This window comes from Heteronotia binoei, chromosome 17 (assembly GCF_032191835.1).
Source record: "Heteronotia binoei isolate CCM8104 ecotype False Entrance Well chromosome 17, APGP_CSIRO_Hbin_v1, whole genome shotgun sequence".
In the NCBI taxonomy this organism is placed as follows: Eukaryota; Metazoa; Chordata; class Lepidosauria; order Squamata; family Gekkonidae; genus Heteronotia; species Heteronotia binoei.
This window is the reverse complement of record NC_083239.1, coordinates 42273996-42299879: the sequence shown is the minus strand read 5'-3', so window position 1 is coordinate 42299879 and position 25884 is coordinate 42273996. Positions and strand designations below refer to the sequence as shown.

Genomic DNA, 25884 nt, shown 5'->3' with positions numbered 1-25884 from the left:
TCAAGAACATGTGCTCCTGCAGAACACTGAGCCCATTGTTCAGAACTGAAGCTGGAGCGAGTCCAGCGGGGCTCGCTGGCAATCCGAGTTGTTTGTGAAATGGAGTTCAGACCAAGGTGGGGTGGTGTCAGGAACAATGGTGGCAATGAACCACGGGTTGGTTCTTCCGTACAAGACCGGGAGCCTTTTCGAGGATGAACGCTGGCCAAGTGTTGATGCCAAGTTGATAGACGAATCCCCCGCAAGGAGATCTCAGATGTCTGCGGTTAGAACCTGCAAAAGCTACAGCAGAGAGCGCCAACCTTTCTGAGCCTGTGGGCACCTTCGGAGTTTCTGACAAGACGTGGTCAGCTGCAGCCACAAAATGGCTCCTGTGGGATGTGAAATGAGCCACAAAATGGCTGCCTCCCCTTCTGTCATCAGATGCTGCCCAAGCAACATCTTTTGCTCAGCTGTTCAGATCTCCAATGGCAAATGGCAAAGCCCCGCCCGGTACCACTATGGTTGCCAATCCCCAGTTAGGGGAAGGGGATCTCCAGGTTTGGAGGCCCTCCTCTTGCTTCAGGGTTATCAGAAAGCAGGGGTGGGGTGAATGTCGGCTGGGCACTCCATTATATCCTATGGAGACTGGTCCCCATAAGATATGATGGAGAATCAACCTGTGGGTATCTGGGGTGCAGGGGGGGGGCATGTTTTTTAAGGCAGAGGCGCTAATTTTTCAGCATAGCATCTGCTGCCTCTCCTCAAAACATCCCCAAGTGTTCCAACCCTATGAGCCCAAAAAGAAGGTGCCCCCATCCTCCATTATTTCCAATGAAGGGAAGGCATTTACAATCTTTCAATGCGATGGCCAGAACTCCCTTTGGAGTTCAATCATGCTTGTCACAACCCTGCTTCTGGCTCCACCCCCAAAGTCCCCAGATATCTCCTGAGCCGGACCTGGCAACCCTAACCAACTACTTTCTAAAAAAAAACACTTAGCAGGCACCAGGAAACATATCGGTGGGAACGCAGGCACCCACGGGGCACCATGTTGGTGACCCCTGTCCTACAGTATGGCCAGCAACTGGAGATTCTTGGGAGGAATAATCTGTCCTGCAAGATGTACTTGCTACAATTATATTCCATGTTACTTCTGTAGAGCTCAAGGCAGCGTATGCAGCATTCTCAGACAGTCTCGCATCCAGGCATTGACCGTTCTCCCCTAACTACAGAAAGACTGTTGCATCGTACACTTTTGGGGTATATCCTGGGAGTCTTATGGTAAGACCACGGTAGCTGCTGACCAGGGATCTCCATGTCCTGTGCTCTGATAGCCAAGTGGTTGCACATGTCTGTGCGGGAGGAGTTTTTACAGCCCGAATGGTCTGTAAAATCATGATCTCCTTACAAACGTGAAATGGTGTAATCTCTAGCAAAGGGGATTCCTGGCAGGCACCTTTAAAACAACGGAAGTCAGAATTTGCAAGCAGAAAAGTACATCTGAAGAACTTCTCAGGTGATCACCTGGAGTCTTGTGTTCAGTTTTGGGCACCACGTTTTAAGAAGGATATAGACTAGCTGGAGAGGGTCCAGAGGAGGGCAACGAAGATGGTGAGGGGTCTGGAGACCAAGTCCTATGAAGAAAAGTTGAAGGAGCTGGGCCTGTTTAGCCTGGAGAGGAGGCAGATGAGAGGTGATAGGATCACCATCTTCAAGTACTTGAAGGGCTGTCATATAGAGGATGGTGTGGAATTGTTTTCTGTGGCCCCAGAAGGTGGGACCAGAACCAATGGGTTGAAATTAAATCAAGAGTTTCTGGCTCAACATTAGGAAGAACTTCCTGACAGAGCGGTTCCTCAGTGGAACAGGCCTCCTCGGGAGGTGGTGGGCTCTCCTTCCCTGGAGGTTTTTAAACAGAGGCTAGATGGCCATCTGACAGCAATGAAGATCCTGTGAATTTAGGGGGAGGTATTTGTGAGTTTCCTGCATTGTGAAGGGGGTTGGACTAGATGACCCTGGAGGTCCCTTCCAACTCTATGATTCTGATCATCAAAATAGCTGAGAGAGGGTGATGAAGGGCAGGCCATGCCAGTAATACTTTTGTCCTACCTAAACATGTTCCAATTCTTTTGCTCTTTCAATATCCCAGGCCCTCTCAAATGACCATCAGACAGAACAGCCAACGCCTTTGTAAATTTGTTCAAATTACCTGGTTCCTTTATTAAACTCTCTTGAATCTCCTTTAGTATGCCTTGTGGTCAGTTCAAGGATGAAAAATGGGACCTCTTCATTCTTGTCACAAGATTCCTTTTGTGAGGTACATTTTTCTGTCAGGAGTTCCGGGCTCTGTTCTCAGGTCTGGCAGATGAGGGGCATCTCGTGGTGTAAAGGTAGATTTGGGGTCATGGGGACGGCTCCCGGGTTCTAGTGTGAGGAGATAGAGAACAAGATATGGTAGGGTGTTGGACTAGACCCAGGTAGATACAGGTTCTGTCTGCCATGAAGCCCACTAGGTGACTTTGAGCCCATTGGAGGAGGAGGAAGAGGAGGAGGAGCCAATCTGAACCCAGGAAGGGTGGGGTGAGGCAGCTTTGTATAAGGTGAATCTGGCTACTTCTGTTCCATTTTGTTTCTCTTATGCTATCTGGCAAAGGGAGCTTGGACTCTTGAACGCTCATACACTGAACATCTTGGTGGTCTGCACTCTTATGGAAGCTGTTCTTGAGTGAATCTGGATCGAAGTGTGATGGTGGGAGCATAGCTGCTTCCTGCCCTCCACCTGACGGTCTCCTTTGTAGAAGAACGTAAGAAGGGCCATGCTGGATCAGGCCTGTGGTCCATCTAGTCCAGCATCCTGTTTCAAACAATGGCCAGCCAGTTCCTCTGGAGGGCCGACAACTGGGCATCCCCTGAAGTTGATTGCCAATCCCCAGTTGGGGTGAGAGGATCCCCTAGTTTGGAGGCCCTCGCCCTGCTTCAGGGTTATCAGAAAGTGGGGGAGGGAATGTCCACTGGGCACTCCATTATACTATATGGAGACTGGTCCCCATAGGATATAATGGAAAATTGATCTGTTGGTATCTGGGGCTCTGGTGCAGCTGTTTTGTGAGGCAGAGGTACCAAATTTTCAGCACAGTATCTGGTGCCTCTCCTAAAAAAGAAAAGGGGAAAAAAACCCTAGGTTTCAAAAAGACTGGACCAGGGTGTTCAATTCTATGTGCCCCCAAAGAAGGTGCCTCCATCCTGCATTATTTCCAATGGAAGGAAGGCATTTAAAAGGCATGCGACCCTTTAAAGTGATGGCCAGAACTCCTTTCAGTCACAGCCTTGTCACAACCTTGCTCCTGGCTCCACCCCCAAAGTCCCCAGATATTTCTTGAATTGCACTTGGCAACCCTATTCTCAACCCAAGACCACTGATATGACCTTTTGTACTCTTATCTGCTATAGTGGCAAAGTGCATGGACTCTTATCTGGGTGAATCGGGTTTGATTCCTCCACTTGCACCTGGTGGAATGGCCTTGGGTCAGGCATAACTATGGCGGAGGTTGTCCTTGAAAGGGCAGCTGCTGTGGGAGTCCTCTCCAGCCCCACTCACCTCACAGGGTGTCTGTTGTGGGGGGAGAAGATAGGGGAAGATATGGGGGATTGTAAACTACTCTGAGTCTCTGATTCAGAGAGAAGGGCAGGGTATAAACATGCAGTCTTTTCTTATTCTCAGGATGTGGTTGAACCACATGTTTGGTGTATGCACGTCACTGCCTTGATAAGGAGCTCCGGCTAGGAGAAACTATTTTTTTTAAGCGCTCTGTTTAATATCTAAATTGGGTCGCGTCAATGACACAGTTTATCAAACCCTATAAGCAACAAATATTGTATGGTGTAATCCAGAGTGCAATATTATTATGCGTAAAGGTTGGAACCACTGAAAGCTACAGAATCCAGCCCAAAGGATGTAGCAAAAGAACTGGATAGAAAGGAAAAGGGGGAAAAGAAAAGGGGAAGGAAAAAAACCCTCCAGGGTGTTATCAAAGACAAACAGCCCTCCTTTAGAGATAAGAGTCTGAAACGCCAAAATTTCAGTTTGAGCATGCTCCTCCAATGCGCATGCGCCTTGATCCGGGCCCGCCGATGGGCTTCACAGTCCTCCGGGCGCCTCGGGCTGGGCTAACGTCCCACGCCTGCGCAGAACCGCTCGGAGGACCGGCGGCCACCACGGCGGTGAGGACGCCGCGCAGAGCGCCGCCTGCACCGCTTCCGGGTGGCCGCGGAGTTTTGCCGCCGGGTGACGGCGGTGACAGAAACTGGCGGGGAGATGCCGGAGATCGCCCTCCGACATGTGGTGTCCGCCAGCAGCTCCGACACGGTGCGAGACTCCGACGCGGCCTCCTCGGCCGGCGGCTCCTTCCCTGTGGCGGTTGGGCGGGAGAGACCATTCCACGGGCGGGGCGGGGGGAGTCTTGGAAGGAGTAGTTCGCTCGTGGGGGGCTCTGATTGGTGGCGGCTGGAAGAGCCCATTCGGTAGGGGTTGGGGGGGGGACTTGGGCTGAGGGAGCTCTCGGAGGAGACCATATGGGAAGGAGGAAGAGACCATTGGGTGTGTGCGGGGGGGGGAAAGAAACTTCCCCAAAGAAAGACAACAAAATAGGAGTCGATTGCACCTTTAAGACCAACTTAGTTTTATTCAGAACGTAAGCTTTCGTGTGCATGCACACTTCTTCAGACGAGGAATGAGGTACAGTAAGCAGAGCCACATATAGCTGGTGGGGTTTGGAATGCCAAGTGGTACAAAGTTAAAAACCAATAGCAGAATAGTAAAATTAACAAATTCAGAAAACCTTTGATCTGGGTTTCTTTAGCATGGGAAAGCATAAAACAGTAACATGTCAGAATGTGAGAATGCCTGTTAATTATTCTATTGCTAATAAACCTGGGTCAAAAAGAAGGCATTTCTTTCCCCAAAGAGAGGAAGTGAGAAGGTGGGGTGGTTGCAGTGGGGCGAGAGAATATGAGGTTGGTGGGATCTGGAATAGCTTATTTTCTAGGGGTTAGGGGTGGACAAAGAAGCAGGGCCTGGAAACTTTGGGCTGAACCATTTCATGTCCCGCCCTCTTTGTGCTGCCTGTTGCATCTGTGCGTGAGTCCATGGCCTGGCTTGCTCTTATTCAGCCTGATGGGCGGCTGTTTTGGTCTGAAGCGGCAGGACCAGGTTTTGAGTCCAGGGGCACCTTTAATGCCAGGAAAGTTTTACTCAAGGTATAAGCTTCCGTATGGCATCTGAGGAAGGATGCATGCGCACAAAAGCTTTGTTGGTCTTCAAGATGCCATTGGTCTTAAGCTTTGTCCTTCTTTGAGAGCCAGTTTGGTGTAGTTAAGTGTGCGGACTCATATCTGGGAGAACCGGGTTTGATTCCCCACTCCTCCACTTGCATCTGCTGGAACGGCCTTGGGTCAGCCATAGCTCTGGCAGAGATTGTCCTTGAAAGGGCAGCTGCTGTGAGAGCCCTCTCCAGCGCCACCCACTGAACAGGGTGTCTGTTGTGGGGGAAGGAGATAAAGGAGATTGTAAACTGCTCTGAGTCTCTGAATCAGGGTTATAAATCTGGACTTTTTCTACTCAACCTGTGCAAGTTGTGGACATTTCCGCTTCCTCTCTGCTTTGAGCACAAATTATTTGCAAATGTGTACAGAATTAGCTGATGCTGGGCTCCGCTTCTTCTAGATCAGTTGCAAATAAGCATAGATGACATAAGGACATAAGAGAAGCCATGTTGGATCAGGCGAATGGCTCATCCAGTCCGACACTCTGTGTCAGGCTTCTCTGGCAGTTGTAATACAGGGGTAAGGCTGAGGCATATTCAGTCTGTGTGGTGTAGCACTTAAGAGTGTTATAGTAGGAATGGGACGATCCAGGTTCAAATGGCTGCACCCCTTTGAAACTCATGTTGACCTTTGGGCAGCCATGTGCTTTCAGTCCAGCCTTCCTTGCGGAGTGGTTGTGAGGGTAAATTTCAGGAGAGGTGCTCTTAAACTGCTTAGAGGAAAGCAGAGGGGGGGAAAACCCTGTCATAAGGAGAATGGCTATGGAGGACAGGCTGTGCAGGAGCTTGAAGGTGCTCTGGGTTTGATGGCTCCTGTCTTGCCGTGCATTTTACCTTCCTGTCGCTTGCCTTCCCCACCCCCTAGACGCACTGCGCCGAGAATCTGCTCAAGCCTGACACTTACCGCAAATGGAAAGCCGCCCAGCCTGGTGAGAAGCAAGTCTCGGCCATATTACAGGTGAGGTTTTGGTGGGACCGGCTTCGCCTTGGAAATCCGCCTGAAATGTCTCACTGGAGTGTTGGCAGTGCGCATCTGACCTGGGAAGTTGGCTTGTTGCTCAGGAACGGATTCAGCGTGCAATCCCTTCCGCTCCGTGTACGTTCCTTGAGTGGAAAGGTGTTGCTGTGAAGCGTGCTGGACACTGGGTCATAGCTGCGGCTGCTGTGACGGTGGAACTTGCGGTCGAGCGTGGCTGTTTACAGCCGGGGTCGCTTGTAGCGTGTGCGTAGCGGTGGAAAGGAAGCACCTGTACCTCTGCAACCCGATGCTTTGCGTCGTCGCAGCCTGATATCAGGCCTGACCAGCGCTTCTGCTTGCATCCTGATTGACTGTCCTAGCATTGCTTCACAGATGTTGGGGTGTTGGGGTCAGCCATGGCAGTTGCTGTAACTCTTCCCGTTATACTGTTGATGCTTCCCCTCTGTTCCTTTTGCAAATCCTGTGTGTGGTGTTTATCCGGGAGTTGGTGAACAGGGCCTGAACTCCCAAAGCTGCTGGATTAGCATCCAGTTTGACTGTAGCAGTCTTTCCCTCCATCCCTTCCTTCCCATTTTTGCATGTGTGTGTATGTGTCCCCATGCCTGGAAGTCGTGGCAGCTTTTTGCAGCTCTTGCTGGGGCATGGAGGATATTCAAAGAAGTGAATTGACAGCCTGCCTCTTCCTCCTGACTCTGGTATTTCTCTGAGGTCTCCCATCCAAATACTTGCCAGGGTCATCCCTGCTTAGATCAGGGTTGCTACAGCAGTCTTGCTTTTACAGTCAGTGGGACTCAGAGGCTGATTGCTGCCTGCCGGGGCTGCGTTACCACCTCCCTGGATGTCTAGTGCTCCCTTCTTTTCCCGCTCCCTCCCGCCACCACAGCAAACACAGGGTTGTTTTGATCCCCCTAGGCCACCGTCCATTGCAAAGGGGTAGCCTGCGTGGTTGGTCATCGCTTTGCAAGGGTCTGTCGGGAGAGCTTTTTTGGGTGTCCCACTAATCGCTCTTTCGCCCCGTAGTTTGAAAAGGAGGAGCAGATTCACAGCGTCGACATCGGCAACGAAGGCTCCGCGTTTGTGGAAGTGCTGGTCGGCAGCTCCGCCTCCCCCAGCGAGCAGAACTATGAGGTGAGGAGCCGGCTTTGGACGGCGATCACTGTTGTGACTCAGAAGTGGGTTCACCTGTTGTGAAAGCCTGCCCTATCCCTTGTGTGATGTCAAAGGCTCTTCAGAGAGCTAGTTTGGTGTAGTGGTCAAGTGCGTGGACTCTTATCTGGAAGACCCAGGTTTGATTCCCCACTCCTCCACTTGCACCTGCTGAGATGGCTTTGGGTTAGCCATAGCTTTCATAGAAACTGTCCTTGAAAGGGCAGCTGCTGTAAAAGCACTCTCAGCCCCACCTACCTCACAGGGTGTTTGTTGTGGGGGGGGAGGTATTGTGACCATTCTGAGATTCAGAGTATAGGGCGGGATATCAATCCAAAATCATCATCTTCTTCTTCTGTGTCATTGTTGGACGCCCACGGGAAGGGGCCGTCTGCTGATTCAGACCTCTGGGCCATCGAGCCAGCATTGCTTACTCTGAACAGCAGAGATCAAGATGGGTAGCCACGTTAGTCTTGTCTGTAGCAGTAGAAACCAGCAAGAGTCCAGTGGCACCTCAAAGACTAACAAAATCGGTGGCAGGCTATAGACTCAGAGGGAGTTAGCCGTGTTAGTCTGTCGCTGCAAAATAGTCTAGAGTCCAGTAGCGCCTTTAAGCCTGTAATACTAGCATAAGCTTTTGAGAAACACAGGTCTCTTCGTCAGATGCATAGATGGTATGTCAAAACTGGCCAGAGATATATAGGTGGTAAGGGGAGTGGGGAGGGGATGCAGGAAGCAAAGACCAAGTACATGCAAAGCGGTTGCAAAAGTCATGAAAACGTACAGGGCTTTTTTTGAGCAGACACACACAGAAATGCAGTTGCGGCTAGTTTGGCACCAGGGGTTTGGCCTAATATGCAAATGATACCTTTTGGCTCTTTCTACCAAAAAAGCTCTGAGAAGGTAGAATGCGCAATCCAGACTGGGTACGACCGCTCCCCCCACCCCTTACCACCTAGATATCTCTGGCCAGTTTCTACACACCCTCCATGCATCTGACGAAGAGACCTGTGTTTCTGGAAAGCTTATGCTGCTATAAAATTTGTTAATCTTAAAGATGCTGCTGGATTCTTCACTATTTTGTGGCAGGGTAGGAGCTTTTGGGAGTCACTGCTCACTTCTTCAGATACAGCCGGCAGCAGTTCTTTAGGGTCCCACGTGGGTTGGGGGGCGGTATCAACTACTTGCTGATTGCAATTTTTACCTACCAGTACCAGGGACAGAACCTGTTTTGGTTCGTGAAGTCCCACTGTTCTCAAGTGCACACCCCTGCTTGAAGCAGAGCAGCAGGCTAGCGACTGCTAGATGTTCTGAGACCTTCTGAGGTCCTCGTTGCAGTATCTCCTGTACTCCTCTCTCCGTTCACCCCAGGTCCTGCTGGTCACGTCTTCCTTCCTGTCCCCCTCGGAGAGCAAGAGTGGCACCAACCTGAACAGAGTTCGAATGTTTGGACCCGACAAGCTGGTGAAGGCCACGGCTGAGAAGAAGTGGGACCGGGTGAAAATCGTCTGCACCCAGCCCTACAACAAGGTTGGTGTTGCTGGGCAAAAGCAGGACAGCGTCGAAGAGGGTGGCGGGCAGCATCAGGCATGGGCTGCTGGGTTAGTTTCTCTTTACAGCAAGTTTCCAGCTGAGTACAATATCCTTGAGAGGGTCACTGCCCACCACGAGAGCCAGTTTGGTGTAGTGGTTAAGTGCATGGACGCTTATCTGGGAGAACCAGGTTTGATTCCCCACTTCCCCACGTGCACCTGCTGGGATGGCCTTGGGTCACCCATAGCTCTTGCAGAGCTGTCCTTAAAAGGGCAGACTTCTGGGAGAGCTCTCTCTGACCCACGTCCTTCACAGGTTATCTGTTGTGTGAGAGGAAGGTAAAGGAGATTGTAAGCTGCTCTGAGACTCTGAGATTTGAAGCAGAGAACGAGGTATAAATCCAATATCATCATCTTCTTGGTTGCTTGTTTATCAAATGAAGTCATGCTGACAGTCTTTCGGGGGGGGGGGCTGACGTGGAATGCTCTCCCCTCCTCTAGTAGCAATAGTGGTGCCCCTTTAGTCCCTCTCCCCCTTTCAGAAAGCTCCCAAGATTCTGGAATGATGGCCAGTTAAGTGTGCCCTCACTCTTATTTGGCTCATTCATATATCTGAGATCTGAAGCCGCATCAGAGCGAGGGCAGGGAGCACTGCCCTCGCTCCCAAGTTGACTTTGCTAGAAACATGACCACAAAGGGAGAAAGAGATGCTCAGCAGTCACAGGAGGTACAGAAGTTTCCACTTTCTCAGTTGCTGCCAGATACTGAAAAAGTGAAACGGTTTTTATGACATTCGTGTTTTGAAATGTAGCTAAGCTTTCCTGAGAACCACCAAGTTGGACTTACTGAGAAGCAGTCTCTCTTCGTGCCTGGGAGACTTGTTTTGTCTCTGCCCATCCACGGGACGGTGTGAACACTGGTTCCTTTGCTTTGGCTGTAGATGTGTTTTAGAGGAGCCAGGGGAAGGGTTTGAAATCTGACAAGGTAGTATTTTGCACTTTGGCTGGTCTCTTGCAAAAGACCCCATCAGTTCTTGAGTGGTGTATATTTGAAGTAGAAAAAAGATAATCAACTAGCAGTGGTACAATCAAGGTGGCCATTCATAATGGAGGGGGGGGCCTTGTTCATTCTGGGAGATCACAGGAGGTTAGGGCTCTAGCTTAGAGAAATGAGGATTGAGAGGTGACATGATAGAGGCTTACAAAATTATGCATGGGATAGAGGTAGAGAAATGTCCTTTTCTCCCTTTCTCCCAATGCAAACTCTTTTGGAGACTCAATGAAATGGATGAGCAGTAGGTTTTAGAACAGATAAAAAGGAAGTCCTGCTTCACCCAAAGATAAATTAATGCATGGAATTCACTGCCACAGTAAGTGGTGGCGGCTACAAGCAGAGACACCTTCAAGAGGGGATTGGATAAACATATAGGACAGAGGTCCCTCCATCCATGGTTATAGGTGGAACACTGTTTCTGGGGCAGTGATGCTCTGTATTCTTGGTTCTTGGTGGGGAGGGCAACAGTTGGAGGGCTTCTGGAGTTCTAGCCACGCTGGTGGACCTCCTGATGGCTGTTTTTTGGACCACTGTGTGACACAGCATTCAACCAGATGGGCCACTGGCCTGATCCAACACGGCTTCTGTTGTATTCTTATTTGACATACAAGCAGACTGTTTGGTCCTGGGATACTTGGGGGGAAAGGTGGGTATATAAATGTTCTAAATAAATAGCAGCAAACTTGGCTTCTGTTTCCACTGTAGGAAGGGGTAAGGGAAATAGGTGCATGTGGAATGCGATTGCTAGAAAGGCCGTGTGTGCTGCGAGAGGGCAGCAAGTCCAGACTTTGAAACCCTCCACGCTTTGTAACCGAGTCCATTCCTTCTCTCGGCAGTCCTTGGCCTATGGCCTCTCCTTTGTGAGGTTCCACTCTCCGCCCGAAAACAACGAAGTTCATTCCAAAACATCATCCCCAGTGAGTATCCCCAGAACTCTGATGTGATTCATTCTTTCTTTTTTCCTGCATCTTTCTCCTGTCACAGAACTTGTAGTGGTGGACATTGGGGTTCCTGGATGACCCCCTGTCCTGGCTGGGCCCCTGTTCCCTTAGCTTTGGCCAGTCTTGCGGAACTTAAGCGCCTTCTGATCGTACTCTGTGGTTTTAACCCCTTTTTCACTTTTCTCGCTTAACCTCCAGAAGATGACCAAGCTGGGCCAGTTCAAGGTGAAGGATGAGGACAGCAACTCTGCCTCTCTGAAGCCCGGAGCTCTCTTCTTCAGCCGGGCCAGCAAACCCCTGGCCTCCCCACAAAAAGGTAGCTGAGAAGGGTGTCCATCAGGGCTTTTTTTGAGCAGGAACACCCAGGAAAGCAGTTCCGGCTGGCTTGGAAATGGGGAGTGGCCTAATATGCAAATGAGGCCCTGCCGGGCTTTTGTGACCAAAAAGCCTTACATGGGACTGTTGATGTCAGGGGGTGTGGCCTAATATGCAAATGAGGTCCTGCTGGGCTTTTTTTACAAAAAACCCTGTGAAACGATAATGTCAGGGGGTGTGGCCTAATATGCAAATGAGTCCTGCCGGGCTTTTGCGACCAAAAGCCCTATATGGGACTGATGATGTCAGGGAGTGTGGCCTAATATGCAAATGAGGTCCTGCTGGGCTTTTTTTTTTTTGCAAAAAACCCTGTGAAACGATGATGTCAGGGGGTGTGGGCTAATATGCCAATGTGTTCCTGCTGGGCTTTATCTGCAAAAAAGCCGTGTCAAACAATGATGATGTCAGGGGGTGTGGCCTAATATGCCAATGTGTTCCTGCTGGGCTTTTTCTGCAAAAAAGCCGTGTCAAACAATGATGATGTCAGGGGGTGTGGCCTAATATGCCAATGAATTCCTGTTGTGACCATCCAAACAGAGTGCCATCCGTTTTTGGATTTCAGCTGTTAGGTGGGGTCAAGCCAGCTAGCAAATGCCAAACTGGGAGTCAGGACGCCCAATCCTTGGCTTGGAGTCTGAGCCCGAAGCTTTCAGCACGTTGCTGAGTATCAGTTTTGCGACTGGAATGAAAACGTTGTTTGGCGTCTGAGCAAACTGATTGGCCCGATGGGGATTGCCTCATTTCTTCTGCTTGCATTTGCAGCGTCCCAGAATAACCAGCCCTCGCCCAGCTACGCCGCTGCCTCCCTGCAAAGCAGCGGGTCCAGTACCCCGGACCTGGCCCCATCAACTGCGGAGAAGCCCGCCCCCAAAGCCCCACCCAAGGTAATAGCTGGATGCTGTGTGAATGGACTGGATGCCAAGGCTTCTCCATCTGTGTGCAGTGAGTGGGGGGGGATGCTTTTCTTTATAACTGGATCTGCATCTGTGCCTTGAAGAACAACCCCAGAGAGGAGCACAGCATGTCAAACGGGGTGCATAATGCCCTAAGAAGCACCATACTGGATAATTGTCCTGGGCCATGGATAATTGTTCTGGGATAGTGGTACCAATAGGAGTGATGGTTATAACAAAAGTACATTACCGTGCGTTGCGTGCATCTTCAGAAAGAATCCATCACAAGCTTCCAGTACGTTGTCCTTTTTTTGAGGTGTGTCTTCATCAGTAGAGTGCAGGATGGAAAAACCATCTGATGATGGTTTTCAAGAAATGGCTTTCTATTCTCAGGCGAGTTCAAGGTCTCATATGACCAAAGTTGAAACACAAAGTGGTTATCTTTAATATCGTGGTGTAGAAGAAAAGATTGGATTTATACCCCGCCTCAATCGGATTGGATTTATACCCCGCCTCAATTTATACCCCGACTCAATCGGAGTCTCAGAGTGGCTTGCGATCTCCTTTCCCTTCCCCTCCCTACAACAGACACCCTGTGAGCAAAAATTCTACTTTGTGAGTTACTGGCATTAAAGTTGTGAGCTGCTGCTTAAATTAATTTACTTTGAGGCCATTTTTCCTGAGCTAAGACAAAAAAAATGTGTGAACCAGAGGCTAAAAAACTGAGCTAGCTTACACAAACTTGTCTTAGAGGGAACACTGCCTGTGAGGCAGGTGGGGCCGATTGAGCTCTTAGAGAACAGCTCTGAAAGAACTTGTGACTGACCCAAGGTCGCCCAACTGGCTGCATGTGAAGGAGGAGTGGGGAATGAAACCCAGTTCTCCAGATTAGAGTCCATGCTCTAAACTACTATGCCAAACTGGCCCTCACAATGTAGCGGTTAGAGTGTTGGACTAGGACCTGGGAGACCCAGGTTCGAATCCCTACTGTGCTACAGAAGTTTCCTAGGCGATCTTGGGCCAGTCACGCTCTCTTGACCTAGCCTACCTCGCAGGGTTGTTGTGAGGCTAAATTGTGAACGATGCAAGCTCCTTTGGGAGAATGGCGGGGTATAAATAAAAGGAAATAAATGGCTTCATTTCCCTTGATGCTACCAAGAAAACTCATCAGCTGTTTCTAATAATCATTACTTCCTTGGATAGCACTTTCCCAAGAAATTTTTCAATTAGTGACCTGTCGTGTCCAGTATAAGTATACAGAGTGGTGCTTCTTGGTAGCCAGTTTGGTGTAGTGGTTAAGTGTGTGGATTCTTATATGGGAGAACCAGGTTTGATTCCCCACTCCTCCAATTGCAGGTGCTGGAATGGCCTTGGGTCAGCCATAGCTATTGCAGGAGTTGTCCTTGAAAGGGCAGCTGCTGTGAGAGCCCTCTCAGCCCCACTCACCTCACAGGGTGTCTGTTGTGGGGGAAGAAGATATAGGAGATTGTAAGCCGCTCTGAGTCTCTTGATTCAGAGAGAAGGGCGGGGTATAAATCTGCAGTCTTCTTGTTCATCTGTGTCTTTAAGAGGAGCCTGATACACAAAAGTTCAGAAAGTGATACTTTCCTTGGCACAGAGGGAGATGTTTGGCCTGCTGGATCTCTCTGCGCTGGACTGATGGCGTAAAAGACAGGGGGACAAGTCTGCCCACTGGAATATAGGGCGTTTTTCCAGAGAGGGCACTTTGTTGGTGTCTCCTCTCCCAGACCGGTCTTTACGCCCTTTCTGAGAGGAAATCACAGCCTCTGGTTTGCTGAGGCAACAGGGTGGTTGCCAGCAATAGCTACTCCCGTGCAGAAGGGGGCGCTTGTCCAATCTGTCTGAGTTTCCTTCTTGCAGGAGCCCACCCCGGTCAAGAGGAAGTTCGAGTTCAGCAAGGAAAACGCCCCTCTCCCCTCCGTGCCCAAGAAGGCTGACCCCGACAGCCCCCGCCCTGCGCACCCACCCCCCAAGAAACACAAAGGTGTGTGTGTGGATGGGAGATGACTGAAAAAATGGGACTTTGAGGACCTCTTCCTTTACATTGTGAGCAATTTGAAGAGCAGGGGTGGCCAAGCTGTAGCTCGTGAGCCACACGTGGCTCTTTTCACACATATTGTGTGGCTCTTGAAGCCCCCACCCGATTGGCCGGCTTGGAGAAGCCAGTTTGGTGTAGTGGTTAAGTGTGCGGACTCTTATCTGGGAGAACTGGGTTTGATTCCCTACTCCTCCGCTTGCACCTGCTGGAATGGCCTTGGGTCAGCCATAGCTCTGGCAGAGGTTGTCCTTGAAAGGGCAGTTACTGTGAGAACTCTCAGCCCCACCCACCTCACAGGGTGTCTGTTGTGGGGGAAGAAGATACAGGAGATTGTAAGCTGCTCTGAGTCTCTGATTCAGAGAGAAGGGCGGGGTATAAATCTGCAGTCGTCTTCTTCACCCAAAGGGTGATTAACACATGAAGTTCACTGCCACAGGAGGTGGTGACGACTGCAAGCATAGATGGCTTCAAGAGGCGGTTGGATTAACAAGTGGAGCAGAGGTCCCTCAGTGGGTATTAGCCACAAGGTATAGACGGAATTCTCTGCCTGGGGCAGTGATGCTCTGTCTTCTTGGTGCTTGGAGGGCAACAGTGGAAGGGTTTCTACTGTCCCGGCCCCATTGATGGACCTACTGATGGCACCTGGTTGTTGGGTTTGGGGTTTTTTGCCACTTTGTGACCCAGAGTGTTGGACTAGATGGGCCAATGACCTGATCCAACATGGCTTTCCTTATGTTCTTAAGCAGAAGTTCTACCACTGAACCGTGGCTTCTTCTCAAGGAGGGGGTAGCATAGATCGCAGGTGGCCAAACTGGCTCGGGAGCCACATGTGGCTCTTTCACACATATTGTTGTGGCTCTTGAAACCCCCACTGCCCCGTTGGCTGACTTGAAGAAGGTATTTGCCTCTTTAAAAAATTTCTCCCAAGACAAGCCAGCCAGCGGCTTAGAGAATGTATTTAAAATTAAAGTTGTTTTCTTTCCACCTCTCCCTCCACCTATTTTCCTGCCTGCCTTGCGGCTCTCCAACATCTGATGTTCATGTCTTGCAGCTCTCGAAACAACTGACGTTTATTCCGTGTGGCTCTTAAGTTAAGCAAGGTTGGCCTCGCCTGGTATAGAGAATTGGAAATGTGTGCCTAGAAACAGCAACAACAGCTTCATTGGGCTGGCTTCTCCGTTTTGCTGCCGCCTGGGGAAACAGTGCTATCGCGCCTCTCAAAAAAGAGCATTCCCCGAGACCACCGCCACGGGCCACCAGTTTCCCCACCGCACTGCCCCCTACCCGACATTTCCTGCCTCCTTTTCCAGGCGCCATTTTTTGTACCCGCTCTCTCCCCGCCCTAAGTAACCTTTCCCTTCTCTCCTCCCCCGCAGCATCTCCTTCCGCCCCATCCAAGACGCCACCTTCCAAGAAGCCCCCCCAAGCACAGCCTGCGGAGGGCTCATCGGAAGGACCCCTCCAGCATCTCCTTCAGGGCACCGTCTTCGTGCTGAGCGGCTTCCAGAACCCCTTCCGCTCGGAGCTGCGGGACAAAGCCCTGGAGCTGGGGGCCAAGTACCGGCCGGACTGGACCCCCGACAGCACCCACCTCATGTAAGCCGTGCTGGCTGGGGCTGATGGGAGTTGTAGGCAAAAAGCATCTGGAGAGCTACCGTTGGCCACCCCTGACATAGGGAATCTGTTACTTTGATTTGTTTTTTCCATTTGATGTAGTGCGGCTTTCTCCCGCCGCAAACCCCAAGGCCCTCAGCCAGGCCGATCAAAGGGCCTTGTATTCCGCCCCTGCCTGCAGCCAAAATTCGTTTCCAAGGTGGCTCAAAGCCCCACACAAATGACAGATAAAGTTTCATACAAATGGTCTTGGAGGGGGCGGGGGGTTCTCAGCTGGATGTGGTCCAGACACAGCCGAGCAACTTCTCCTCCCTCGGAGATTTTCAAATGGACTTTGTTTGACTCGCCGCTAACCTGAAACGTGACTGGACCTGGAGCCCCGGTCACAGAAACATATAGGAATGGCATTCAGCCGCTTCCAGCCAAAGAGGTTTTTGCCAGGTGTCCAGGGTGGAAGGCGAGGAAGAGGGAGGGACAGTCGGCTGGCTAGAGGTGGGGGCTGAGACTCTACCCATTTCTATGTCTGTCTACTTAGAAGCAGGCTTTTTTTGTAGCAAGAGCTCCTTTGCATATTAGGCCACACCCCCTGCTGGAGCCGATCCTCCCAGAGTTTACAGTAGGTCCTGTACTATGAGCCTTGTGAGATCTTGGAGGACTGGCTACATCAGGGGTGTGTGGCCTAATATGCAAAGGAGTTCCTGCTACAAAAAAAGCCCTGGCAGTGGCACCTTTAAGACCAATGAAGTTTAATTCTGGGTCTAAGCTTTCGCACGCACAGATCATCTGAAGAAACGCGCTTGCACACGAAAGCTTAGACCCAGCATTAAACTTGGTTGGTCTGAAAGATGCCCCCGGCCCCCAGCTTTGTGCAGTTGCTTCAGGCCAACGCGCCTCTACCCACCCGAGTCTACTTAGAAGCAAGCCTCACTGAGCAAAGTGGGATTGGCTGTAAAGCTATGTCAACATTTACTGATTTTTTTTTTTAAGTTTTGGTTAAGGGTAACTTCCTGCCACCTTCATTGAGTTGATCTCATTGTTGTGGTCCCGGCCAGCTTCTCTACCGGTTCGTAAATGACTGTCTTCAGGGGTGGAATTCTAGCAGGAGCTCCTTTGCATATTAGGCCACCTCCCCCCCCCCTCCCCGATGTAGCCAATCCTCTTGGAGCTTCCAGTAGGCCCTGGACTAAGAGCACTGTAAGCTCTTGGAGGATTGGCTACATCGGGGCGGGGGGGGGGAGGTGGCCTAATACGCAAAGGAGCTCCTGCTAGAATTCCACCCCTGGCCATCTTCCCACGCTGTATTGATTGCCCCACTCTGCTTTCTCTCTCTCCTCTCCTAGCTGTGCCTTTGCCAACACGCCCAAGTACAGCCACGTGAAAGGGCTGGGGGGCACCATCGTGCGCAAGGAGTGGATCCTGGACTGTTACCGCACGCGCCGGCGCCTGCCCTGCAAGCGGTGAGTGGGAAGCAGATACGAGCGGCTCCGTCCTTCATGCCAAAAGGCATGGCTGTTCATACTCCCCCCCCCGCGCCTCCAATGAGCACAACCCAGCACAATCAGGCTAACCCCGTGAAATCCTTTGACTTTGCTGGAGAACATCCGGTTTTGTACAGAGTGGTCCTCAGGCAGCTTTTTGTTACTCTGGGGCGGGAGATCTGGTTGTAGCTGCTGCGGGGTGATCAGCCGATGGGTTCCCGTTTCCCAGCTACCTGATGGGCAGCCCCGAATCATCCAGCAGTGAGCAAGAGGAAGACAGTGAAGACAGCAGTCCCGCCCGGCACCGGAAACCCCTTCCTCATCGGCAGGTATGCGGCGTTCATTTGTCCCTTGCAGGCCGTCAGCAGTCAGATCTGTTGGGTTAACTGTCCAAAAATAGATATATATAATTTGCACAGAAGCTTTACCCAGAATCCCTGATCCTCCACGCTTCCCAGTTAAGGGGAAAGCGCTCTTCAAGCAAATTACAAAGGCGACCTGACTCCCAACGGTAACGAGAAAGAAATTTTATTTGCTAAAATAGAAGAACATCTCCTGCGACATATTCATCTAGGTGCATTTAACTCATTGTGAGCAGATGAATGTCAGAAAAGTTTAACCTGGATCGGCCAGGCAAGCCTGATCTCGTCAGATCTCGGAAGCTAAGCGGGGTCGACTCTGGCAAGGACTTGGAGGGGAGACCTCCTTGGAATACCAGCAGTCAGGAGGGCAGGGGCAGGTTTATTCAGCCACTTCCCTGAATATCCTCCAGGTCCCCAGTAGGGGTCAGTCACCAGGGGTCACCATGGCTTCCAGGCGCACACACACACACACACACGCGTGCACATTTTAAAAATACAGAAATAGTAATAATAAAGTTCACGTGCTACAGCTCCAAGCTCAGGTAAGAGGGGGGAAGAATCCGGGCCTTTTTTGTAGCAGGAACCCCTTTGCATATTAGGTCACACCCCTGATGTACAAAAATCTGGGACGTTTTAATAATTGAGAAAATCACAACTTTCCTTGTCTGACATTTACCCCCAAGGTCACATCTTTTGAAGAAAAATGGCTTCCATTTCTGGAATTTACTGAATCTAAAAACATCTTGCCTATTAACACACCTTCAGTTTCTCTCACTATAATTCTTTCTAACTTATGCTATCCTCTTTTTCTTTGTTTATTTAAATATTCCCTTTTGTTTTGGCTTGGGATAGAGCAAGGCATTATTCTTAGCCTGAGAGTCAAAAATTCTAGCCTAATTATCAGTTGATTTATCCTCAATAAGATATTTATTTATCGATTGATTGATTGATTGATTGGCAAATTGGACATTACCTTAAATGCTAAATAAGCTGTTCTACAATGTTATATATACCATAGTCCTTTGTGCACAGTAGAATTTTGATATATATGGAATTAATCTACTTGATGCTACTTCATCCAACAAAGTTCTGTATAACTTGGAATTTTTAAAAGAAACTTAAAAAGGTAATAAAGGTAAAGGTAGTCCCCTGTGCAAGCGCCAGTCTTTTCGGACTGGGGTGACGTTGCATCCGGTGTTCCCTCTAAGCTGAGTTCGCGTGACCTGGCTCACAGATTTTTAGCCTCCAGCTCACACATTTTTGTCTTAGCTCAGGAAAAATGGTCTCAGGGCCCACTAATTGATGCAGGAGCTCACCACTTTAATGCCAGTATCTCACAAAGTAGCATTTTTGCTCACAAGACTCTGCAGCTTAGAGGGAACGTTGGTCGCATCGTGACGCTTTCATGGCAGGCTTTTTATGGGGTGGTTTGCCCTTGCCTTCCCCAGTCACCTACGCTTTCCCCCCAGCAAGCTGGGTCCTCATTTTACCGACCTCGGAAGGCTGGAAGGCTGAGTCAACCTGGAGCCGGCTACTTGAACCCAGCTTCCACTAGGGTCGAACTCAGGTCGTGAGCAGAGCTTAGGGCTGCAGTAGGGAACGTGCTCGCTGGGTCAGTCTTCAGGCCCGCCGGCATGGTGTAGTGGTTAAGTTGATTGATTGATTGGCAACTGGTAACTTTGGATTTAACATTGGATTTAAATCCTGCCCTCCACTCTGAATCTCAGAGTCTCAGAGCGGCTCACAGCCTCCCTTATCTTCCTCCCCCACAACAGACACCCAGTGAGATGGGTGGGGGTGAGAGAGCTCTGACAGATGGATCGCAGATGGCAACTGGATCGAGGCGGTGTAGCAGTGCTGATGTTATTAGATCTGTCGGCTGCATTTGATACGGTCGACCATCGGCTACTGATCCACCGCCTCGCCGACATTGGGGTTAAGGGGTCTGCTTTACAATGGCTCTCCTCTTTCCTCATGGGTCGGGGACAAAGGGTGGCGATCGGGGGTGAACGATCCCAGAGGCGCACACTAGATTGTGGGGTGCCTCAGGGAGCAGTCCTCTCCCCGATGTTATTCAACATCTATATGCGCCCCCTTGCCCAGATTGCCAGGAGGTTTGGGCTGGGCTGCCACCAATATGCGGATGACACCCAGCTCTATCTGCTAATGGACGGCCGGCCCGCCTCCCCCCCGGAAGACCTGGATCGGGCGTTACAGGCTATCGCAACGTGGCTTAGACTGAGTGGGCTGAAGCTGAATCCGGCAAAGACAGAGGTTCTCTGTGTGGGTCGCGGCGCTCCAGGGAGGGAAATATCCCTCCCGACCTTCGATGGTGTGCAGCTAAAGGCGGCGCAGCAGGTGAAGAGTCTGGGTGTTTTACTGGAGCCTTCATTATCAATGGAGGCCCAGATAACAGCCACTGCCAAGTCAGCTTTCTTCCATCTGAGGCGGGCAAAGCAGTTGGCCCCTTTCCTGGAGCGTCGGGACCTAGCAACGGTGATCCATGCAACGGTCACCTCACGATTGGACTACTGTAACGCCCTCTACATGGGGCTGCCTCTGTGCCGGACCCGGAAGTTACAGCTAGTGCAGAACGCGGCGGCCAGGCTGTTACTTGGTCTCCCAAGATGGGAACATGTGCGGCCGGGGCTACGCGAACTGCACTGGTTACCGATTGTATACCGGGTCCAGTACAAAGTGCTGGTTATCACCTTTAAAGCCCTATATGGCCGAGGACCAGCCTACCTGAGGGACCGTCTCTCCCCGTATGAACCCCAGAGAGCACTGAGGTCAGTAGGAAAGAACAGACTGACTACCCCTGGGCCAAGACAAATTAAACTACAGAATACTCGCTCTCGGGCCTTTTCGGCCGCAGCCCCACATCTCTGGAACCAACTCCCAGAGGAGGTGCGGGCCCTGCGGAACCTTGATCAGTTCCGCAGGGCCTGCAAGACCACCCTTTTTAAATTAGCTTATGAATAACTGAAAATCCGCCATCAGCATCAACTAGAAGAGTGTCAAGGATAGCGTCATAAAATGTTTTAGTTAATTGTTTTAATTCAGGCTCTTAAGGTTAGTTTAATGTTAATTTAATGTTTCTAGTGTAACTGTTTTATTGTTGGTGCACCATTGGTCACCGTATTGTTAGCCGCCCTGAGCCTGCTTCGGCGGGGGAGGGCGGGGTACAAATAAAATTTATTATTATTATTATTATTATTATAAGTGCGGCGAACCCTTTCCCACTCTGCACCAGGGGGCTGCTAGCAAAATAAACTTACCATATATTTAAAAAAAAAAGATCTAACTGATGAGAGGGTGGTGCCAACTGCCAGGTGTAGCCAAGACAGAGAATTCCCTTAACCCTTTCCCTCTCAGGTCCAATTCCATGCAGGGTCACAATATCCGATAAGAGCCTCATGTGCTCTGTGCTTAGGAAAGGTTCTCTGTCCCGGTTTGCAAAGTGACGATGCAGGGGAAAGCTGAACTCTCCTTCTCGTGTATTTCCTGCCGGTCATTCGTAGCAGACCCAGGGCAGGAAGGTACACCGCCCCAGCTGTCGGGCTTTTCTTTTCCAGAAAGCCAGCCTCCCCAGCTCCAACCACAAACCCAAGACGCCGAGCAGCCCTCAAGCAGCCCGGCCCGTGCAGAAGAAGGCGACCTCCGGAGAGGAGGAGGAGGAGCCCAGCACTTCGCGGAACAGCAGTGTCCACAACAACTCGCGGGCGCCGGAGGCTGACTCTGCGACTTCCAGTGACGACAGAGAGCCCTCGGGTAGGATCCGGCGTGCGGTTCTGCCGTACCGGAGAGAAGACGACATTGGATTTAAATCCTGCCCTCCACTCTGAATCTCAGAGTCTCAGAGCGGCTCACAGCCTCCCTTATCTTCCTCCCCCACAACAGACACCCAGTGAGATGGGTGGGGGTGAGAGAGCTCTGACAGAAGCTGCCCTTTCAAGGACAACTCCTGTGAGTGCTATGGCTGACCCAAGGCCATTCCAGCAGCTGCAAGTGGAGGAGTGGGGAATCAAACCCGTTTCTCCCAGATATGAGTCCGCGCACTTAACCACTACACCAAATTGGCTCTCAGATGTAGGGAACAGGCTCGCCGGGTCAGGCTACAGGCCCGGCAGCATGGTGCAGTGGTTAAGAGCGGCGGACTCTAATCTGGAGAGCTGGGTTCAGTTCCCCGGCTCCTCCTCCCTGTGAAGCCTGCTGGGTGACCTTGGACCAGTCACAGTTCTCTCAGAGCTCTCTCAGCCCCACCTGCCTCACAGGGTGTCTGTTGTGGGGAAAGGAAGGGAAGGCGATGGGAAGCCTCCTTGAGATTCCTTAGAGGAGAGGAGAGAAAAGTGAGGCGTCACAGCCACCTTCTGCCAAGTCTAGCTGCTACTAGCTCAGTGCCCCGTGGGAATTCCACGCAGAGGTGCAGAAGAGGCGGGCCTCTCCTGTTGTTTCTCTGTCCGGCGTCTGATTTTCAGAGGTGCACTGTCTCTGGGCAGGGATGTTGAGGTCAGCCATCACAGCCGCTTGCTGTCAACAGGCCACCCCGCTGTAGGTTTGGAAGATCATTTTTGACGGAGGCCGTATCGGGCTCAAGAGCTGACGACGTGTTGGGCAGCCCTGAGCCTGCTGCCGGTGGATTCCGCTGGGCCAGTGGCCCCCAACCTTTTTGGCACCAGGGACCGGTTTTGTGGAAGACCATTTTTCCACAGGCCGGTGGAGGTGGGGGTGCCTGGGGTTTCGCTACCCCAGGCTGCCCCTACGCCCACACCCCATGCCTGCCTCCCCATGGGGGTCTTTAAATGAGGAGTGGGCGAAGGTCTCTGCCTCACTCTGCGGCCCCAGGGCTGGCCTGCCCACTGCGGCCCCAAGACTGGCAGGGTGGGGGCACCAAATTCGGCCTCCCCCCTGCCTCCTAGGCAAATCCCTGATTGCCTCCCCAGCCTCCTCCCTCCATTCTTCACAATTTTAAGGCCCGGGAAGGAGCGGTGAAGCGCCGCGTTCCTGGCCTCTTTAAAGGCCGACCCCCCCACACACACCAACCGATCAGCTGATCGGCGGGAAAAACCACACTGAGCTGGGCTCCTATGTCCCTCTTGGTGCTCTCACGATCAGCACTGGGGGCAGCAGTGGCAAGTGACTCACTGAAGAAGGCCGGGGACCAGGGGTCGGGGAGCCCTGCGCTAGGTGACCCACAGTTACTGCATTTCAAGGGGGATGAAAAAAGGTTCTGCGATAACCACACTTCTCATTATTGTGAACCTCCCGTCTTGCGTTCACAACATCTGTGCAAGGTTCTAACGACAAAACGTTGGCTTGCGCTGCCTCACGCCCTCCGTTTGGTGTAGCGCTTAAGAGCGGCGGACCCTGATCCGGGAGAACCGGGTTTGGTTCCCCACTTCTCTACGTGCAGCCAGCTTGGGGGACCTTGGGCTAGTCCCAGTTCTCGCAGAGCTCTCTCAGCCCCACCTCCCTCACAGGGTGTCTGTTGTGGGGAGGGGAAGGGAAAGGAAATCGGAAGCCGCTCTGAGACGCCAAGTGACGGGCACCAAGTGACGGGCGGAGGAAGCCCTGGGATGCATTGCAGAGGCGGGCAACGGCCAACCACCTCTGAACACCTCTTGCCCTGACCCCCCCCCCCCCAGGGTCGCCAGAAGTCAGCTGTGACTTGATGCCGCTTCCCACCACTGTTGTAACAGAAGTCATTCTTAGCCCAGCATATGAACATCTGAAGCTGCCTTCTACTGAATCGGACCCTGAGTCCATCACATCAGTACTGTCTACTCAGACTGGCAGCGGCTCTCCAGGGTCTCCGTCTGAGGTTTCTCACGCTTATTTGCCGGGACCCTTTTTAGTTGGAGATGCCGGGGATTGAACCTGGGGACCTTCTGCTTACCAAGCAGATACTCTACTACGGAGCCACCGTCTCTTCTTCTGGATCTCTCTGCTACTGGATGAGGCAATGGCCTCTGGTTTCAATGGCTTTTAAAAGGGTATCTGATCAATCTGTGACTGGGGAGGTCCCTCAAAGGCTATTGGCCATGATGGTTAAATGGACCTCCCACATTCAAAGGCAGTGTGTCTCAGAATGCCAGTTGCATTGGGGGTTGAGGGTGGGGGAGAACAGGATCACAGAATCATAGAGTTGGAAGGGACCTCCAGGGTCATCTAGTCCAACCCCTTGCACAATGCAGGAAACTCACAAACACCTCCCCCTAAATTCACAAGATCTTCATTGCTGGCCATCTAGCCTCTGTTTAAAAACCTCCAAGGAAGGAGAGCCACCCCCTCCTGAGGAAACCTGTTGCAAATACAGCTGTTTCTCTCATGGCCCACTGGCAGGCCTCCCAGAAGCCTCCGGCTGTCTGCTGCATTATCTGAGTCAATCGGGGGGGGGGGGGGAACCCTATAACCATCATGCAAACCGTGTACAAATTAATAAATTGTAATCCTAAATCATAACAGAACGCTCAGTCCATAAAGTACAAAACCATGTAGCAAGAGTCAAGTTGCACCTTTCAGACCAACAAAGTTTTATTCAGAATGTAAGCTTTCGTGTGCTAGAAGCACGCTTCATCAGATAATAGTATGGGATGGCAAGCAGTCCTAAATATAGAAAAGTGGGCAGTGGGTTAGTATGCGGAGTCGTGGAAACGTACAGACTGTTATCTACGGCACTTCACACCTAATGAGATAGACATCAGTCTGCTATTCTGACTTGTTGATGCAGCCCAGTGAACATAAACTAACAATCACCAGACCCCAAACTGTGATTCTTTAAATCTGCTAGCAAACATTTCCATGATTTCGCATACTAATTCACTGCCCACTTTCTCTATATTTAGGACTGTTTGCCATTCCATCCTAATGTCTGATGAAGTGTGCTTCTAGCACACTGAAAGCTTCCATTCTGAATAAATCTTTGTTGGTCTTCAAGGTCCAACTTGACTCTTGCTTTGTTCTTGTGCTTCAGACCCACACAGCTGCCCACCTGGATCTAAAACCATATAGCATTGACTCTTTTTTCAAGATCTTATCTGGACCAGTGATGTTTGTATTTGGTCTTTTGTGGGCAGCGCTGAGGGCAGCAGCCGGGGCCTCCCCCTCTCCAGTGTTCCAGGTCACCCTACGGCAGAGTGGGGGGATTTGAACCTGGATCCCAGTCCCACCCCCAGCATCCCGGGCAACGGGGCGCTGGATTAGACGAACCTCAAAACGTTCTTCATTCAAGAAGCCAGGCCCGTCCCACGAACCGCGGTAGAAAGGCCAGGCGGCATCTGCCAGCTGGGAGCCGATCTTCCCATGGGGTGACGTGGCTGCGGCGGTGCCAGCTCAGGGTCTGATATTTCTGTTTTCTCCATTACCGTCCTGCAGGTGTTCGAGACAACGAGGAAGAAGAGGGCGACACAGACGACGAGCTGAGAAGGTTGGTCAAAGGAGGACCGTGGGGGAAGCAGGGAAGGGGATCTTTCCTGATACATATTACTCCTGGGCAGGGCTTTTTTTGTAGCAGGAACTCCTTTGCATATTAGGCCACACACACCCCGATGTAGCCAATCCTCCAAGAGCTTACAGGGTTCTTCTTACAGGGCCTGTATGGTAAGCTCCAGGAGGATTGGCTACATCGGGGAGGGGGGGGTGGCCTAATAGGCAAAGGAGTTCCTGCTACAAAAAAGACCCTGATCCTGGGTGCCAATTGTTCTTCAACTGAAATAGCAGAAGAGGCACCTGGCATTGGTAGTCACCTGTGAACATCCAAAGCTGTCTTACGGCAAGATCTGGTACATTGGTTTGTTGTGTTCCAAGCGGTTGCCGTTCTCCTGGGTCTCCTTGTCGGGGAAGTCAGGGATTGGTTTATGGCAGGGGTGGCCAATGGGAGCTCTGCAGATTTTTTTTTTTTTGCCTACAACTCCCATCAGCCCCAGCCAGCATGGCCAATGGCTGGGGCTGATGGGAGTTGTAGGCAAAAAAAAAAAAACATCGGCAGAGCTACCGTCGGCCACGCCTGGTTTATGGAGTTCTTCCCTCTGTGGCTGAACTGTGGCCCCGCCCTGATGTCATGTGCACATTTCCTGCAACGTACTCCTGAGTGGTGATCAGTAGGGCTTTGTTTTTGTAGCAGGAGCTCCTTTGCATATTAGGCCACATA

At 51.2% G+C, this 25884-nt stretch overlaps 1 protein-coding gene across 1 annotated transcript in view; it reads left to right on the top strand.

Moving 5' to 3' along the window:
• Positions 1–4228: 4228 nt before the first annotated feature.
• The window catches only part of XRCC1 (X-ray repair cross complementing 1), a 30260-nt gene continuing 8604 nt past the window's right edge, over positions 4229–25884 (top strand). The window contains exons 1-13 of the mRNA XM_060258379.1: positions 4229–4348; positions 6169–6261; positions 7303–7410; positions 8800–8958; positions 10850–10930; positions 11153–11270; positions 12092–12213; positions 14104–14227; positions 15658–15877; positions 17236–17352; positions 17603–17702; positions 21311–21506; positions 25110–25161. Of these exons, the coding sequence (XP_060114362.1) occupies positions 4298–4348; positions 6169–6261; positions 7303–7410; positions 8800–8958; positions 10850–10930; positions 11153–11270; positions 12092–12213; positions 14104–14227; positions 15658–15877; positions 17236–17352; positions 17603–17702; positions 21311–21506; positions 25110–25161 (1541 nt within the window). The 5' untranslated portion in view covers positions 4229–4297. The remainder of the gene's footprint in view (positions 4349–6168; positions 6262–7302; positions 7411–8799; positions 8959–10849; positions 10931–11152; positions 11271–12091; positions 12214–14103; positions 14228–15657; positions 15878–17235; positions 17353–17602; positions 17703–21310; positions 21507–25109; positions 25162–25884) is intronic.